At 41.8% G+C, this 19,093-nt stretch overlaps 1 protein-coding gene across 2 annotated transcripts; it reads left to right on the forward strand.

Annotated features, from left to right (window-relative positions):
- Positions 1 to 649: 649 nt before the first annotated feature.
- ube2t (ubiquitin-conjugating enzyme E2T (putative)) lies at positions 650 to 18,847 on the forward strand. Of its 2 annotated transcripts, XM_072480395.1 has the most exons (7): positions 651 to 759; positions 1,015 to 1,138; positions 5,187 to 5,256; positions 7,053 to 7,158; positions 9,437 to 9,535; positions 15,788 to 15,877; positions 18,616 to 18,847. In XM_072480395.1, exons 2-7 carry the CDS (start codon positions 1,030 to 1,032, stop codon positions 18,733 to 18,735), a joined length of 594 nt encoding a protein of 197 aa, XP_072336496.1. In that variant the 5' UTR covers positions 651 to 759; positions 1,015 to 1,029; the 3' UTR covers positions 18,736 to 18,847. The 2 variants fall into 2 exon arrangements, with proteins under 2 accessions (XP_072336497.1, XP_072336496.1); XM_072480396.1 differs by lacking the exon at positions 15,788 to 15,877 and having other exon boundaries at positions 650 to 759.
- Positions 18,848 to 19,093: the final 246 nt, after the last annotated feature.

A 19,093-nucleotide genomic window follows, 5' to 3' on the forward strand; every position in this document is an offset into this window, starting at 1 on the left:
GGAGGCAGCACGGTAGCATTGTGGTTAGCATAATTGCTTCACAGCTACAGGGTTCTAGGTTCCAGGTTCGATCCCGGCTTGGGTCACTGGCTGTGCGGAGTCTGCACGTTCTCCCCGTGTCTGCGTGGGTTTCCTCCGGGTGCTCCGGTTTCCTCCCACAGTCCAAAGATGTGCAGGTTAGGTGGATTGGCCATTCTAAATTGCCCTTACTGTCCAAAATTGCCCTTGCTGGTGGGTGGGGTTACTGGGTTATGGGGATAGGGTGGAGGTGTGGACTTGGGTAGGGTGCTCTTTCCAAGAGCCGGTGCAGACTCGATGGGCTGAATGGTCTCCTTCTGCGCTGTCAATTCTATAATCTGTCAATTCTATAATCTATTCTGGGGTTTCCCTGCTCCGGCTCTGGGTTCTCCTTCCTCCTGTCCGGCCTTTTTTTTGAGTTCCGGCTCTGGGTGTTCCTTCCTCCCTCACTGGGTTTTTGCTGATCCGGCATGTTCCTCGCCTCGTTCTGGGTTCCGGCACCACCCACTCCGTGTTTTCCCTCCTCCCACCCCGGGTCATTTTCGAGGTTCGGGCTCCTGGTTCTGCCTCCTCCCGCTCCCTGTTTTTAAAAGCTCTGGCTCCGCGTTTTCCTTGCTCCCGCTCCGGGTTTTAACTACTCCGGCTCCGGGATTTCCCTCCTCCCCCCCACCCACCCCCATGCAGTCGCTCCGGGCGGCGGATTTGAATCGCTGTGGCGGTTGGTGAGCGGGAGAAGCTGCGGTCAGTGTCTGAGGCGGCGGGAATCAGGGGCGAACGGTGTTGGCGACTCCCGAATACACCCCCCCGGGCTCCTCAGCTGCCTGGGCCCAATCTCGCTTTCCCAGGAAAACCCTGCTCCTTTAACCGAGCCCTAACCACCGGACATGGCTGCTCCCCACATTTTGATAGTTGAGCTGTTTGCTCCATTAAGCTGCACGTTGTGGCAGTCGTAATCTCAGCTGCATTTATTTATTTATCTATCTATTTGCTCTGCAGGCTCCTCTCAAGACCATGCAAAGAGTTTCGAGGTTAAAGAAAGAAATGCAGTTGTTGGCGAGCCAGCCCCCACCGGGAATTTCCTGCTGGCAGAACAGTGACCAAATGGATGATTTGCGAGCGCGTATGTTCCTGACCTTTACTGTCTTTCACTGTGAACGGAGGTTTTGTTGCCCCCCCCCCCCCCCCCATTTCAAGAAGGTCATGCCTTGTGCCACTGGTGTTGGCGGGCCATAGGGATCAATGGGCAGCATGGTAGCACAGTGGTTAGCACTGTTGCTTCACAGCACCAGGAGCCCGGGTTCGATTCCCGGCTTGGGTCACTGTCTGTGTGGAGTCTGCACATTCTCCCCGTGTCTGCGTGGGTTTCCTCTGGTTGCTCCTGTTTCCTCCCACAAGTCCCGAAAGACGGGCTCGTTAGGTGAATAGGACATTCTGAATTCTTGCTCAGTTTACCCGAACAAGGGCTGGAGTGTGGTGACTAGGATATTTGCAGTAACTTCATTGCAGTGTTAATGTAAGCCTACTTGTGACAATAATAACGATTATTACTATGATTAAGACTTTGTGGCAGAGGTAGTGCCTGCCGACAGCTGCTGGTCCGCCAGCTGCTCCTCTGTACCCAGCAGCCGCTACTGGGGCTTGCGCACTTGCTTGAGATGGAGGGGAGAGGAGAGGGAGGACCTGTAAATGGACAGGAACTCAGCAGCAAAGGAAGGTTGTGGCTCACAGCGGGTTTTCCCTTCCCCATGCACCGAGTGTCTTTGAATAACCCCCACCCCTCACACTTACTGCCACATTGCCCTAGAAGTATTGAAAAATTATGGTGCAGAAGGAGACCATTCAGTCAGCCGTGTCTGCGCCGGCCAAAAAAAGGGAAAAAAATAAACTAGCCGCTCATTTTAATACCCCTTTCCAGCACCTTGCCTGTAGCCTTGCAGGTTACAGTGTTTCAGATGCAGATCCAGGTACCTTTTCAAATGAGGAGCATTTTAGCCTCAACTACCAATTCAGGCAGTAGATTCCAGACACCAACCACTCTTTGGGTGAAATGTTTCTCCTCATGTTCCATCTAATCCTTCTACCAATCACTTTGAAGCTATGTCCCTATTGTTCACTCAGCCTGGGGAAATTGGTCTTTCCTGTCTACCCTATCTAGGCTACCTACCCAAAATTTTATACACCTCAATTAGGTCATACCTCGGCCTCTTCTAAGCAAAACACCCCTAACGTATCACATCTCGCCTCTCGACTGCAATTTTCAAGCCCTGGCACCATTCTTGGAAATCTCTGTGCTCTCTCCAGAGCAATTATGTCCTTCCTGTTATGTGACGAACGGTACAGAAAATTCCAGCTGTGGCCAACCAGCAGTTTATACAGTTCCAGCATAACATCCCTGCTTTTGTATTCAATATCTCATCCAATAAAGGAAAGCATTCCATATGCTTTCTTTATCACTTTATCCACCTGCCCTGCCTCCTACATGGATCTGAGTGCTTGCACTTCAAGGCCTCTCGTTTTCTCAACCCCTCTCAATATACTCCTGTTTATTGTATATTCTCTTGCTTTGATTGCCCTCCTTAAATATATTACCCCACACTGTTCCAGATTGCAATCCATTTGCCACTTTTCCATCCTCAACCGTTGATATCATTCTGGAGTCCACAGCCATCCTCTTCGCTATCAACTATACGGCCGATTTTAATATCATTTGCAAATTTTCAGATATGCCTCTGATATTTAAATTCAATAAGAAGTCTTATAACACCAGGTTAAAGTCCAACAGGTTTTTTTCGACAGCTTTCGGAGCACAGCTCCTTCAGGTGAATGAAGAGGTGGGCTCCACAAACTCGTATATCGACAATGATGCAAGATGATACTTTGAATACAAGCCTTTGCAGGTAATTAAGTCTTTACAGGTCCAGACGGTGCGACTGGAGAGAGGGATAATCATAGGTCAAAGAGGTGTGAATTGTCTCTAGCCAGGACAGTTGGTAGGATTTCACAAGCCCAGGCGAGATGGTGGGGGGTGAACGTAATGAGACATGAATCCAAGGTCCCGGTTGAGGCCGTACTTGTGCGGCGGAACTTGGCTATCAGTTTCTGCTTGGCGATTCTGCGTTGTCGCGCGTCTTGAAGGCCGCCCTAGAGAACGCTTAGCCGAAGACCAGAGGCTGAATGCCCTTGACTGCTGAAGTGTTCCCCGACTGGAAGGGAACATTCCTCCCTGGTAACCTTCTCTCCAGTTGCACCCCTGTAAAGACTTAATTACCTGCAAAGACTCGCATTCAAAATATCATCTTGCATTATTGACTTTGTCTATATATGACTGTGGAACCCACCTCTTCATTCACCTGATGAAGGAGCTGCGCTCCAAAAGCTAGTGACTCCAAACAAGCCTGTTCGACTTTAAGCTGGTGACTTACTGTCCAACGCCAGCATCTCCACATCATTTAAATTCAAATTCTTAATATATGCAAAAACTGCAAGGGCCCCATTGAACTCTGTGGAACGACATTGGAAACCACTATCCTTTTGCACCTTTGTTTACTGTTCCTGAGCCAATTTTTAATCCAACTCGCTACCTTCCCCTGTATCCCATGGGATCTTACTTTTCTGACCAGTCCTCCATGTGGGACCTAGTCAGATGCCTTGCCAAGATCCATGCAGACATCTGTTGCATTTCCCTCATCAATCCTCCTTGTTAATTCCTCAAAAAATTTAATTAAGTAAATAAGACACAATCTTCCCCGAACAAAGCCATGCTGATTATCCCTGACCAATCTTCCCTTTCTAAATGACAGTCTGTACTAGCGGTAGTGCCATGCCTCCCACCACTGACTTAATTCGAGTGGAGACAGGAAGGTGGCACAGTCCCCATCTACCTGCTTCCTGTCTGTTTAAATGCCCCCACATGCCATCAGTTTTAGCACGGGGAGGGCACAAGATTCTGCCCTTCATTTACATGCAATATGACAACCAGCTTTATTTTATGGTGTTGCAAAAATGTGAATTGAGTACAGAAAATAGACTAGAAGGCCTTGGTGGAATATTTGGTGAATTTGATACCCTTTCAGTTTTGAGCTGGTCTGAATCTAGCCTAGACTGGGTGAAACCTTTTTCCTTGAGTTCTTTTTAGATTACAAAGAACAGTTTCTGACTGCTACCCACGGATTAATCAGAGTTATACCGCTGCCTTTTCTGCACCAAGCTGAAGAAAAAAAGATCAAATGCGTGGTAGAGTTTATTGCAGTTTATTTTTATGAATTGCAACGTGTTCACTTTCCTACTCTGATCCTGACTAACAAGCACAAACTTCTTTGGCACTAGTGTACAGACAGACAATCTATTCTTTATGTTAGAAAGCAATATTTATAAATTGCCTTGAAGATTCACATGGCTTGATTTCTTAGAATTCAGCCATGTAGATAGACATGTTAACATTAGCATTCTGAGTGTGGCGCATTCAAACACTTTCCTCTTTGACATAAGGCATATTAATCTTTTCTCTGCCAATAAGGGCAGCATGGTAGCATTGTGGATAGCACAATTGCTTCACAGCTCCAGGGTCCCAGATTCGATTCCGGCTTGGGTCACTGCGGAGTCTGCACATCCTCCCCGTGTGTGCGTGGGTTTCCTCCGGGTGCTCCGGTTTCCTCCCACAGTCCAAAGATGTGCAGGTTAGGTGGATTGGCCATGATAAATTGCCCTTGCTGTCCAAAATTGCTCTTGGTGTTGGGTGGGGTTACTGGGTTATGGAGATAGGGTGGCGGTGTTGACCTTGGGTAGGGTGCTCTTTCCAAGAGCCGGTGCAGACTCGATGGGCTGAATGGCCTCCTTCTGCACTGTAAATTCTATCTATGAATAAATAATAGCAACTTGGAGCACACCTACAGTTGACTGCACTGGACAATGAACAAATTTACATGGGGATTGGAGGAAGTGGGTGATGAAGATACAGCTAATCAGTATTAATAACCTTTGTTATTCATGTGGAACATTGCAGATTTTTATTATTTAAAGTATTTGTTCCTTTTACGGTTAAATTGTTATCAAAACTCAGTTTTCTGATTTTTAGGTGCTCAGTTTTAGACCCGAAATGTCACAGGTTTGGTTGACTCCAATTCTCAGCCCTAAATGTAATACTTTTAACACTGATTTATTTTCCTCAGAGATTTTGGGAAGTGCCGATTCACCCTATGAAGGTGGAATATTTAATCTTGAAATTGTCGTGCCTGAAAGGTACAATTAACTTTAATTTCTCATGCATGTTTTGATTTTCCTATGATGATGCATACCTGCGCAATGTAACAATTCCACCACCTTCCCTGCTTTGATAAAATAATTTAAGTGACAGTTTGAAATGTGACTTTTCTGACGTGCTGAATCCAGAAATAGTTATCACAACATTGTTAATCTTCTATTTATGCCATATGCTTCACTATTTCACACCAATGTAAATACATTAATAGAAAAGTCATTTGAAATTTGCTTAAATGCTGTTGTGTGTAATTGACATACTCAGAATCCATAAAATCCTTACAGTGAAGAAGGAGGTCCATCAAGTCTGCACCAACCTTCTGAAAGAGCATTCTAACCAGGCCCAATCCTTACCCCTGTCCCCATAGCCCCACGTATTGATCATGGCCACTCCATTTAACTTAAAGGGAAAAAAAATTACATTTAAATTAAAGGGAGAAAAATGTCAAGATGGAGTACCTTCTCTTCAAAATAGAGCCAGTGGCTTATAAATTTGCTGACCTTAAAGCGATTTATAATGGGTGTCTCAGGCAATCTGGTGATATGTTTTGCAAAGGACTGTCGGAGTCCTGAAGCAGCTATGTTTCATTTACTTAGAATAAGGAGTTTGGATTTTTCTGACGCCCAATTCAAACCTGCTGAACTAGCTACAGGTTCTACTGCCTAATCAATATCTCTTTCCCCCTTTAAAATAAAATTACAATTCCACAATAATAGTATCACACTCAAAAGGATATATACCAAACCATGATGCAGCTGTACCAAATTTTGATTAAGAATATACCATGTGCAGAAATACTACAGTGGCTACCACATTTCTCAGACTGTTTCACTCTTTTTTTTTGTAAAGTGTGATCCTAACAATTACGGATAAATGTCTTTAGCCATTTAGACCAATAGCTTCAAAGTTAAAATTCTAGTGGGCACAGAGTGGCCATTTCATAGAATTTCATAGAATTTACAGTGCAGAAGGAGGCCATTCGGCCCATCGAGTCTGCATCGGCTCCCGGAAAGAGCACCCTACCCAAGGTCAACACCACCCTATCCCCATAACCCAGTAACCCCACCCAACACTAAAGGCAATTTTGGACACTAAGGGCAATTTATCATGGCCAATCCACCTAACCTGCACATCCTTGGACTGTGGGAGGAAACCGGAGCACCCGGAGAAAACCCACGCACACACTGGGAGGATGTGCAGACAGTGACCCAAGCCAGAATCGAACCTGGGACACCCTGGAGCTGTGAAGCAATTGTGCTATCCACAATTCTACCGTGCTGCCCCATTCTTCGCTTACAGTGGTAGGATATTGAGTTTTGGGTATCTCATGTCCTGATTTGAGAGAGGATAAGAAGATCTGCCAGTATGAAATGAAAGTGACCAGTATGCGAACCTTGATGTTTTTTTTCTCATGGTGATCCTTTCTGAGAAGTATGTTTGTGTTAACATTGGGTGAGCACAGAATAGTGTCGGACTGTGGTATCTGTCGTCAGATATCTGACATTACCCTTTGGGTATATTTATCCGAATGAATTGTGTGGATGTGCAACTACGGAGTATGTGTATTGGTTTCTCGTATTTATGTGAGCTTTTAATGCAAGTATTTAAATAGTTCTAGAATAATGATCTATATACAGATGTAATTCTGGTTTTAATTAAGAACAATTAAACTAATATTATCCTATCTCATTTACACATAAATACAAGCCAGGAAAGTTATTTGGATGACTTAAATAATCATGTTTTGAATTAATGCTTTTTCAATGCCCTGATTCAGATATCCATTTGAACCACCAAAAATTCGGTTTCTCACCCCGATCTATCATCCTAACATTGACACGGCAGGTAGAATCTGTCTGGACATCTTGAAACTGCCTCCAAAGGTAATGGTTCTGAGGATCGAAATCCTATTGATATTTTGCCTGAAAGTGACTGTTCCAGCAGTTCCACCGCTTAGTTCATTCACTATATTTTAGAAAGGCATGTTTTTTTTCTTAATTGGCTTAGAAAAAGATACTAATCTTTTGATGTGTCATCTTTAAATTGCTATTCCCTTTTTGCAACAAACTTTGCATGTGTTATGTCAAACAATTGAAATGATCAGTGATTTATAATGGTCACAATGTATGAAAACATTTCATTTTAATAGGCCATTTCATTGAGAACATGACTCTGGTGGATCCATGTCCACCATATCTGCCAACTTTTTAAAATGCCTCTTCGTATATTAAATTAGGAAATCCAATGTCCACCAACATTGAGGATCGATTCTTGCCTTTTCAGAATAGCCTCATTTGCAGCGTTAGTCCATTAATCCCCAAGTAATATTTACATTCAGCAATGAAATGTGTGTGATTCAATGGATTGCGAATTGCATATTTAACCACTTGGATTCCCGACTACAATCCAGTCTGAGATTTGATCTACATAATCTCTTGTGAAACTGCATGAATTTTATTTGTCACACTTGAGGGATACAGTGACTGCTTTTTAAAAAGCTTGCATGCAATCAAAGCATTTTGCTTCAAATTGCAACTTAACCTTGAGAACATAGCAGTTCCCATACTTTGGATTGTGACCCCTGTTAGAGTTGCATTGATGGCTTCTGGCACCTCTGAAATTGCTTTCCTGGCTGCAAGCTCCCCTTTTCTGAGGCAGCAATGGCATTTTTGGAGAGGACACTATCCTATCCTGCAGGACACTGGTGGGACAGTTCTGGACTCTTAGATCGATTCCGTTAAACAGCAGGATGGTGAGCTGAAAGTGTTTAACATTAGGAAACATTTTTATCAGCGAGTGGCGGGTGGGCCTGAGATCGTTAACAAAGAGGAGTAAATGGCTGCCCCAGATATGGCTACTGTATGTGTTTACTGCCTTGATCTGAAGGCCTTTAAAAAAATTTATTTTGTTTAATTTCTGTTCTATTTGTTCAATTCTTTTGGGGAGGGGGAGGAGGAAATCTTGCCCTTAGCACCACGTTGTGGCAGTCATGAAAACATGGATCTCTGCAGTTAGGTCATCCATCAGTTTTAATTGAGCAGTTTTGATGACCAGGGCAGAACTGCACATCTGTTTGTGCCATTCACCATAAAACTTGAACTGCTTTAGGATGGAGGTCGGCTCGCAGTTGTCATTATCGGAGTTAAGATCATTGTGGACAAGGTTGCCATTAAATAAAGGGAGAAAGCATTTCAACTATTGGTGCCTTTGGCACTAAAATATGACATTAGGAGTAATGTGTGCAAGATGCAATGGTACAGCTTGACTTAACCTTAATGACAGATATCGTGGCAGCAAGTTTTATATACTTGGATTATGACAGGCAACTTGAATCTTATGTTGCTATATTATTAATATGCATTTCCCCATCTTAGTTGAAACTATGTTGCTTGTTTTATCAAATTATGATATGCAAAACATTGGCTAAAAGATGCCATTAAAATATAGAATAGTTTTGTGCTGCAACATCCCAGTAGAGCTCCCTAGGTGTGTTTCTCTCAATTTCTCAACAATGAAAAAGTTACAATATATTAGCTTTCTCTTTCTGATTTTTCAGTGCTTTTTAGCTGAATTGAGATAGTGACTCCAACAACACGATGTTGTCTAAATTATCAATTGCACAACTATTTGCTTTAGAAATGTAGTGTCTGATAGCAGGCTTCAAAAACTTCATTGATACAAAGTAATATATTTGAAAAGGGCAGCACGGTAGCATTGTGGCTAGCACAATTGCTTCACAGCTCCAGGGTCCCAGGTTCGATTCCGGCTTGGGTCACTGTCTGTGCAGAGTCTGCATATCCTCCCCGTGTGTGCGTGGGTTTCCTCCGGGTGCTCCGGTTTCCTCCCACAGTCCAAAGATGTGCAGGCTAGGTGGATTGGCCATGATAAATTGCCCTTAGTGTCCAAAATTGCCCTTAGTGTTGGTTGGGGTTACTGGGTTATGGGGATAGGGTGGAGGTGTTGACCTTGGGTAGGGTGCTCTTTCCAAGAGCCGGTGCAGACTCGATGGGCCGAATGGCCTCCTTCTGCACTGTAAATTCTATGCTATGCTCAAATACGCACTATGTTTTACGTGCTAATAGTAAATAATCATGTAAAAATAGTCTCAAATGCTTGCTGCTAAAATAAATCTTATGTTAAGATGTTAACTTTGTTGTTTAGGGAGCCTGGAAGCCATCTCTTAATATCTCTACTGTGCTAACCTCCATTCACTTATTGATGTCTGAACCTAATCCTGACGACCCCCTCATGGCTGATATTGTGAGTTCATTTCTTTTAAAACTCAACATTTGTTTAGATAACGCATGGAAGTATCGTGATAATGAGTAGAAAATGTATGACATATAAGTGAAAATAACTAATGTGTTGGGAAGTTATTAAAATGGTAAAATTATAGTTTAATTTTTTTAAAAACTGGATAAGAGCAGAGTTCAGTTTACAAATAGTGACATAACTAGGCGAAAGGAATGCTAAAATAACTAAGTATTTAACAGCAGCAACGAGAAATTAGAAAGGTTGCATTTAATCGTATGGAAGGGACAACATCCGAATACAAGGACAGGTTAGAATCTCTTGCCCAAATAGAAGTTTTATGTATGAATGGTATATAAGAAATAAATTGAGTGACTTAAGAGGCTGCGATACAGCTTATGATATGTCACATGGCCATTACTGAGATATAACTGCAAGCTAGCTGTGCTTGGGAGCTAACTATTTCAGGTTATAGGGTCTTTGGAAAGAACAGGCAAACCAAAAAACGAATATAACCTGATTGGTTAACAATACTATTCCAACATTAGAGAGGATATAGGTAAAATAAAGAATACTGCAGAGACTGATTAGAAATGAAGAATCAGAGAGCACCTAAAGCTGTAATAGAAGTTGTCTACAGGCTATCTGATGACAGCAGTGAAGTGTGGGAATGTATTTGTTTGAGATCATTGGGAAGTTGTTTTAATGCAAAGATTTAATTTTCATGTTGATTTGAGAAGAACAGAATAGCCCCATCCGGAAAAGTGGTGAATTTCTTGAATATATTCAACTAGTTTTCAGACGTAATATGTCTAGAACAGTGTTTCTCAAACTTTCATTCCCGGGACCCACATTTACCAACCAGCCGTCCTTTGCGTCCCGCACAGCTCGACCTTCACAACACACCATTTTTGCTTACCTTTAATGCGACCTGAGCCTGCTTGTTCCTCAGAATCTCACTTGATTTGACATTCAATGTTACATTGCTGCTAAGGACTTCAGCTGATGATTTAAGTTCTCTCTGCATCCTTGGAAAAAAATCAAACGATTTGTTCTCGAACTCGCCATGCTTAGTCTTCAAATGCCTTTGAAGTTTTGAGGGTTTAAAACTCTCATTTGCCAGTGCTTCCTTGCATATAACACACATGGGTTTTGCATCCTGATTTGCATTGGCACAATTAACAAAGTCATATCAAGAAATCATCTTTATACTGCTTTGTTCCTGATTTCAGTTTTTTCTTAGGCTGTTTACCAGAGACCCTAGAGCTCTGTATACAGCTCACACTAGCACTGCTTTGTCCTGCCATGGACTCTCCTGCGCAGCTCCAACCAGTAGATTCAGTTGTGAGTTTCTGGCATGTTTGTGTCTCTGGTCCTCTCTTCCTTATAACAAAATGATCCACCTTCAGTTATTCACAGTCTTGTTGCCTTTCTTGCTCACAGCTAGAGAAAATGGAGTAATCTCTCCTCCGTGATTTTACACCAAAAGCACGGTGTACAGGGTGCGTGATGTCAGTGTACGTGCCGGGTGTGTGACCTGCTCACTGCTGCCGCTTCTGGCGGGAAGACTGCTTCCTTCGCATTTAGAAGCCAACCGCGGCCGGTATTCTCGATTTAAAAGTCGATCGCGGCCATTGGGTACTTCTCCTGTGATTGGGAAAGCTGCGACTGATTGCTCAACCTACCTCCTGACACCCACCTGCGGTAAACGACCTGCGGTTTGAAAAACCCTAGTCTAGAACCAGCAAGTGAGTTGACTACAAGATTTAGTAATGAGTGATCAGTCCAATTTAATTAATCAAATAGGAAGGAAACAATTATCTATTGGTTGAATTTATTATTGGGTTTGACAAGCAACAACATAATGTAGTTAACCAAGATCCTTGATTTTACTTTAATGGGATAAGCTGGAGACTTAAAAAATAGCAACTGGTCGAAACATTTATTGGGTGGAAATACAAATGATCCCACATAAGAGACTGTTAGTTAAACTAAGTCCATTAATTCACCTGGTCACAAGGCCGGCTAGCAGTAGAAGACAAGAAATTGAGATAATGGACACTTATTCAAATTGATAGGAAATGAATAATGATGTTCCACGAAGATGTGCACTGTTTTTATTAATGAGTTAGCTCAATAGGGATCCATTTATCAAAATTTTGATAGTGCACAGATAAGTGGCAGTGATGCGGATGGGAGCATAAACTGCAAAGAGACATTGATAGATTCAATGAGATGGCAAAAGAATTTCAAAGCAGGTAAGTTGCAAGTTTGTTCATTTTGGAACAAAAAAGATGGATTCAAGTACTTTTTAAATGATGTAAAGCCAGAAGCAGTGGAGGTTCAATGTACACCGATCACTAAAATGTTGCATTTACCTATCTGAACACACAAATTGTTGACTACTTGGCTCGTTGAGCCTGCTCCGCCATTCATTAAGATCATGGCTGAACTTTTAAAAAATAAATTTTAAGAGTACCCAATTATTTTTATTTCCAATTAAGGGGCCATTTAGAGTGGCCAATTCACCTACCCTGCACATCTTTGGGTTGTGGGGGTGAGACGGACGCAGACACGGGGAGAATGTGCAAACTCCACATGGACAGTGACCCGGGGCCGGGATCGAACCCAGGTCCTCAGCGCTGTGAGGCAGCAGTGCTAACCAAAGATCATGGCTGATCTGAGTGCAACCTCAACTCCACATTCCCACTTGTCCCTAATAACCTTTTGGCCCCATACTTATCAAGAATCTATCTACCTCTACCTTAAAAATATTCGAAGACTCTGCTTTCACTGTCATTTGAGGAACATTGTTCCAAAAACTCACTACCCTCGGAGAGAAAATTTCTCCTCATCTGTCATAAATGGGCGTCCCATATTTTTTAACACATTGATAGCCTGGGATCTTGGGTGCACATGGAGAGCTGTAACGTGATGTTGTGACCATGTGTACAGCTAGACGTCGCCCCATAGTAGTTCCTACTCTCCATCTGTGTCATGCAGAGCTGTGGACTTAGCGAGCACTTGTAATATTGGCCTTTATATCTCGAGGCTAGAGTATTGAGGGAAGAATGTTTTGCTACAGCTTTACAAATGGAAGATCAAATATACAGTGTACAATTTGGGCATTGCACCAAGTGGAGTCACCAAAATGTGCCTCGAGCTCAAAAGGGTCAATTTGAGAAGAGGTTATGGACACGATTTTAAATCTGGTTTTGGCGTGTCTGAGAAATACCCCACTATTCAATGACACTTTGATGTTTTTTTGGCCTTGATGGGGAATACCCTGTCGAGGCCACACTTGCATCATTTCCTGCTCTGACAAGCTCAGCTCACGAGTGCAAGAAGAGTATTCATGGATCGGGTTGCCATTTTAAAAGGCAGCCCATATCTTTCAACTCCCCACTCTGCAGCCCCCCCCCCGGCCCAAGTTACTGGCACAAGGCACCTTGGCACTGGCAGCCTGACAGTGCCCCTGCCAGCCGAACAGTGCCATCTGGGCATCCTGGCAGTGCCTGGGTGGCAGTTCCTGGGTGCCAGCTGGAGTGCCAGGGTACCCACCCTGCCCAGAGTCCCGCCACCTGGGGTCTCCAATGGCCTGGGAGCCTCCCCACCCAACCCCTCGGGTGTCGGTATGACTGGTCCACGTTTGTGTGGACGAGTACTAAACTTCTCGGTCAAGGCCTCGTTGGTGAGGCAGTTAGTTCCTGGGCCCTGGGAAAATACGGTGCAGATGTATTTAAATGAGCTTAATACCTCGTTTAAATATGTTGATCTGGATCGCACCCAGTGAGGCCGAGATTCAGATCGCAGCATCTCACGTTTGGTTGAATCTCACGAGATGTCTCTGGCATTGCGAAGCGCGTGAGAGTCAACGGTCTCCTCCCATCACCAACTCCAAGACTGATGAGGCCGCCAAGTCCTGCCCTATATAAACTAACCATGTTTTCCCTGGAAAATAGAGGTTTAACAGCGATTTAGTTGAGGGGTTGAGAATTTGGAAACGCATTGATAAGGTGGAAAGATAAAGACGTTCTGTGATTAGGGAGTCCTGCACAAGGCAATATAACTGTAAAATCGATGTTGGGTCATGGAGGAGCGATTTGGAAAACATTCGTTCACAGAAGGTGGCTGTCGCCCGTGAAAATGGTAGATCCTGACTCAATAACTGAGATCAATAATCTTTGCTTACTAATGGTATTAAGGAGCCAATGTGGTCGAATCACGTTAGGTTACACATAACCTATAATCTTGTTAAATAGTAGAGTAGGGTAGAGGCTGAATTGCTGCTGTTCCTATAATGAACACTTGCAGGATATAATTTTGCACTCTGCACAGAGTGCTGGCTGGGCTGTTGAAAACTGGCATTTAGCTCTCCAGCTACACAACTGAGATTTCTCTCCAGATTCCCTGACACTCTGCACAGAAAATCTGGGGACCTGGCTTTCACCATCATGCTGGGGGAGTGGAGTCTGATAGAACTGGAAACGTTGGCTCCAACATGTCCATAAGGCATCCCGATCTACATTAAAACAACCCCCCCCCCAAACAAACACAACAAACACACACACACACACACACACACACACACACACACACACGCATTGGGGCAACCCCTCACCACACATAAGGGGAACCATTCTCCAAGGGGCTCCCCACAGACCCACCCCTGGCTTGCCCTCTGACAGTGGCATCCTGGGATGGATCATAAATGCTGGCCAAATCAGCGATGCCCACGTCCTGTGAAAGGATTTTAAAAATTCATTATTTAAATCAAAATATAGTTCAGACACTCTAAAATGGTTATTCCTTTAATTTCAGCTGAGATTTTAAAAATTGTTGGAAGATATGTGTAAATGGGTGAGTTACTGAATTGTTATGCTTGAGTAAAATGCTAGTGGAACTGCTCCTGCAAGGTTGTTACATCAGAATTGCATAATTGACTTTGAAAACACGTGCAGAAAAGTCCACACATTAAATATACAAAATAAGTTTCTTGTTACATTATCAGCAAACATGAAATTTATCAGTCTGGGTTCCTTTTGAAAATTAGATAATTCACATCTGTCAGTGTACTCCATTGAACATATTTTATGAAACCTAACTTTCATAAATTTATTTATCTATCTCAGTTGAAAATGGCTCTAAAAGGAGTAATTTATATATTTTATTTAACTTAATAAAATGTTGTAAATTAGTTGTGTGTTTGCAGTTCTGAATTTTCAAGTTGTGATATTAACTTTGGGAAAAGTGGTGTGACATGAGTAGTAAGAAATGTTGCATTTTGCTGGGTATTTGCCCCATTTGATATGTCACAGACGACCTCTAGTGTTCAAAGCTGCTATTACACAGACCTGTGCAAAATAAGTACTTGGAGGTTTGTGTTATGTGCTAAACAGTCAGTGATACAAAAAGTACACATCTACCTATAATTTACTCCAGATAGCACAAAACACATTTGAATTTTAAAATTGTTATCTTAATTCATGTTGAGCAAAATAAATGGGAGTGATTAAAAAGATGCAAGATTCGATGAAATTCCTACAAATTTATTTCAAAACACCAAATTTCTACTGCTACATATGTTGCTTATTTAAATTGTGCTACAAAAAAATGCATTATTGAATAACTTGAAATGTGAACTGTTGTAGGCAATGGGGGGTAATTTTTATGAGCCTTGTCACTAACTAATTAGTGAATTTAGTTAACTCTTAAGATTCCATGGTCACTTGATTTTTTTCCCCTTTTGGCCAGACTGAAACGTGACTAAGCATCTCCAGAACCATTTTATTGAGTTGGTAAAATATTTTGGCCGACTTCATAAATTGTTAAATCTTTCCTTTTTCAGATCTTTGCGACTTTAGCTATTATAAGAAATTTTAAGCAACTTCATTGACCTGTGCTGGATTTTGACATTTTAAAGTTTATTTGGTATCTGTAAGCTTTTCCCTAACTCAAAGTTTCATTTTTATTATCTATAAATTTAGCTTTATACTGTGGTTAGAACTTTAGGCTTGTATTAACACAGTAAAGAGAATGGAGTTACTTATTCTGATTGCAAAAAGTCTTATTTGGCTATATTGCTTTCTGCCATCCACCAATGCTTTTATGTTTAGCTGGAGAGAAGCAGTAACCAACAGGAAAAGATCCCTGTTTGCATTGGATGTGTTTCTGTACTTTTTTCAGTTATACTTCAAATTAGTAAAAATGTCTTCTGAAATAGAATTATCCATTTAATATAGGTTTTTTTTTCCCCCCCAGTCATCTGAATTTAAATACAACAGGCAGTCGTTTTTGGAAAACGCCAAACAATGGACGTTAAAACATGCAAGACAAACAAAAAAGGATGAGGTGTGTTTAAACCTAATTTGCAGAGAGGTGGTGGGGGTGGTAAAATGCATAACTTTGTATTGCTAGTGTGCCAATCCTGCTACGTATCTAACTGCTGAATGCACAAAGACATCCTTTCTTGAATGGCTGCTCTTTCTTTCTTTCCTGTCGAGTGGTGGACTGGAAGTTGGTGAATTTGTGTGCAGGGAATCAATTATACCGCTATGGTTTATATCAGATAAAATGAAGAATGCAATTCATAAAACATTAAATGAAAATCTCACCATCTTATTTAATAAAAATGGATTTGACTTATTTGCTAGTCTAAACCATTGGTCCTACCTTTGCCTTAAACCAACAAATTTAAACTTAAACATAATTTGACTTACTTACGAACTAGCAAAATTGGGATCCTAATCCTGGTCTCATCAGACTAGAGTGCAAGATTAGTACCTAGTTTGTGTTTGAATTGACAGGTGCCAGCTAAAGTAATATCAGTGTTACTGAATTTGTGGAGGGTGAGGAATAGGCCAAAGTGCCTGTTCCTGCCTTGCATTTATTGACCTTGGCTGAAAAGATGTTGGGCAAGGACATGATCCGGTTAAGATTAATGTATTGCATAATTGATAGACTATCTTTTGACTATCAAGTTGATCACATGAATGGCTATATGAACAATTAATAGCAATAAAGGCCGATTCCTGTAAAATTGTCGCTACCTCCAGGATGCAAGACAGAAGATGTTGAGAAAATAAGAGTAAATTAAACACATTATATAACACTCTTAGATTCACAGTTCTAGCCTAAAAAACTTTAAATCGTGGCACATTCCTTTTGTTAAAACACCTCCCACCTCGGTGTTGATCTTTTACGACTGCATATTGTGAATCTGATACTGGTACACTTGTATGAAATCTGCCAACATCTATGCAGTTAGACCAATTCTTTGTTGATTTCAACAGTATCTCAAAGCACCCCCACTGACCCTACCAACACTCGTTCCCAATACAAGTTTTGTAGATTCATGCTGCTAAATATTGATCCTAAACTTGCTGGAAAAATAACTATGTTAATAATGCTCGTTATTATTAATGTGTAAATGAACTAGCAAATTCAGTGGATTAAGAGATGCTGAAAGTCACAAATCTTTAGAACTTCCTGGTTAATGTATGCGCTCCAACATTTTCTTTGCACAAACTCTCGCCCTTCACCTCGGTTACTTTTAAGAACTTTAATTGCCCATTAAACTTACTGCAGGAAGTTAGGGCTGGTAGTTTGTTTTTTAGGAATTAGGATCAGGAAAAGGCAATTCGGCGCCTCAAATCTGCTCTGCCATTCAATAAGATCACGGCTGATCTGATTGTGACCTCAATTCTCCATTCCACTTATCTGCGATAACCTTTAACTCTTGTTAGTCAAGGATCTATCAACCTCTACCTTAAAAATATTCAATTACCCTGACTCCTCCACATTTTGAGGAAGAAAGTTCCAAAGACACTCTATCGTCCGAGGAAGTTTCTTCTCATCTCTGTCTTAAATCCGTCCCTAGTTAACCTTCTTTAAGCATTCATCCTGTCAAGTCCGCTCAAGATCTTGTATGTTTCAATACCCATCTAATATATGGCCATTGTTAATGCTATCCATACAAGCTGTTTGAAGCTGTTTGGCCAAGAAAGGGAACACATTTATTGTGCTGGAAACGGTATAGGGAACCTTCACTAGATCAGTCCTTGGGATAAGATGATATGATGAGAGGCGGAGTAAATTGGGCCTAGATTCTCTGGAGTTCAGAAGAATGAGAGGTGATCTCATTGAAAATGCAAAATTATGAAGATGCTGGATAGGCTGCTGAAAGATTGTTTCTGCTGGTCGGGGCATATAAAACACAGAATACAGGGCTGCATGCTTAGGACTGGGCTGAGGAGACATAACTTCATTCAAAAAGTTGTGAAGCTGCGGAATTCCCTACCCCAGAGGATGGTGGGTGCTCCATTATTTGAATACTTTCAAGTTTGGGATAGACAGATCTTTGGTGCCTCAGTGAATGGAAGGATATGGGAGAGTGGGCGGCAAAGTGGAATTGAAACCCAAGAACAGCCATGATCCTTTGGATGGCCGAGCAGGTATACTCCTCATAACTTTTGTGTTTTGTTCAGTCCTGCATGCAATAAAGTATGAAATTTTAAAAACTTTTCTGTATTGTACCTGATTGAAGCATCTCTAGACAAGTAAAACCTAGACGTACATAAGTGCGGTGAAGGTCTGGATTTTTGTAAGCAATATGACATATATTGTGCAATATAACCTATCCTACCATTTGCAAAGCAGTATTGCTTAATATTTCAATTTACATGTACCCAAGTATGAAATGTTTCAATTTACATGTGCCCAAGTTTGAATTTTGTTTAAATTTAGAGTACCCAATCATTTTTTTCCCAATTGAGGGACAATTTAGCGTGACCAATCCACCTAACCTGCACATCTTTGGGTTGTGGGGGGTGAAACTCACGCAGTCACGGGGAGAATGTACAAACTCCACACGGACAGTGACCCAGGGCCGGGATTCGAATTTGGGTCCTCCGCGCCGTAGGCTGCAGTGCTATCCACTGTGCCACCGTGCTGCCCTTGTTTCAATTTACATGTGCCCAAGTATGATACGTTTCAATTTATAAGTGCCCAAGTATGAAATGATCCGATTAATTGAGAAGTGTAACTTTGGGTCCAAACAGATAACTTGCAAACTCTCTTTCTTATTTTAGATATCTGGTTGCCTGAAAGAGAATCAAAGCCAGGTTGGAGAAGCTGTGACCAAAGATATGCCAGTATTGAGAAAAAGGTCTGCCTATGATTCTGAAAATGCCAAGAGGTTTTGTTTATAAATAGTGTGGTACTTTTGTATTTAGATGTTAATTTTTAATGTTTTTGTAACTATCCTGTAAAGTTGTTGCATATATGGTTTAATAAAATATAGCTGTTGGCTATGGCAATAAATCACCTGTAAAGTGCTTGCATAGAAACAGGAGTTGAATAATTCCTGTTTTTCTTTCTGCAGGTGCTGTGCTACCTGACCTGTTCAGTATTTCCAGCACTCTGTTTTTAGTTCAGATTTCCAGCATCAGTATTTTGCTTTTGTATTCAGACTGGCCTTCTTCTGTAGTTTAAATTTCAATGATTCTGTATGGAGGTGCCCATTGTGGTAATAGGGGACTAAGGTTACCCCAACATAGGGCAGCTGGC

Source organism: Scyliorhinus torazame, chromosome 17 (assembly GCF_047496885.1).
Source record: "Scyliorhinus torazame isolate Kashiwa2021f chromosome 17, sScyTor2.1, whole genome shotgun sequence".
Classification (NCBI taxonomy): domain Eukaryota; kingdom Metazoa; phylum Chordata; class Chondrichthyes; order Carcharhiniformes; family Scyliorhinidae; genus Scyliorhinus; species Scyliorhinus torazame.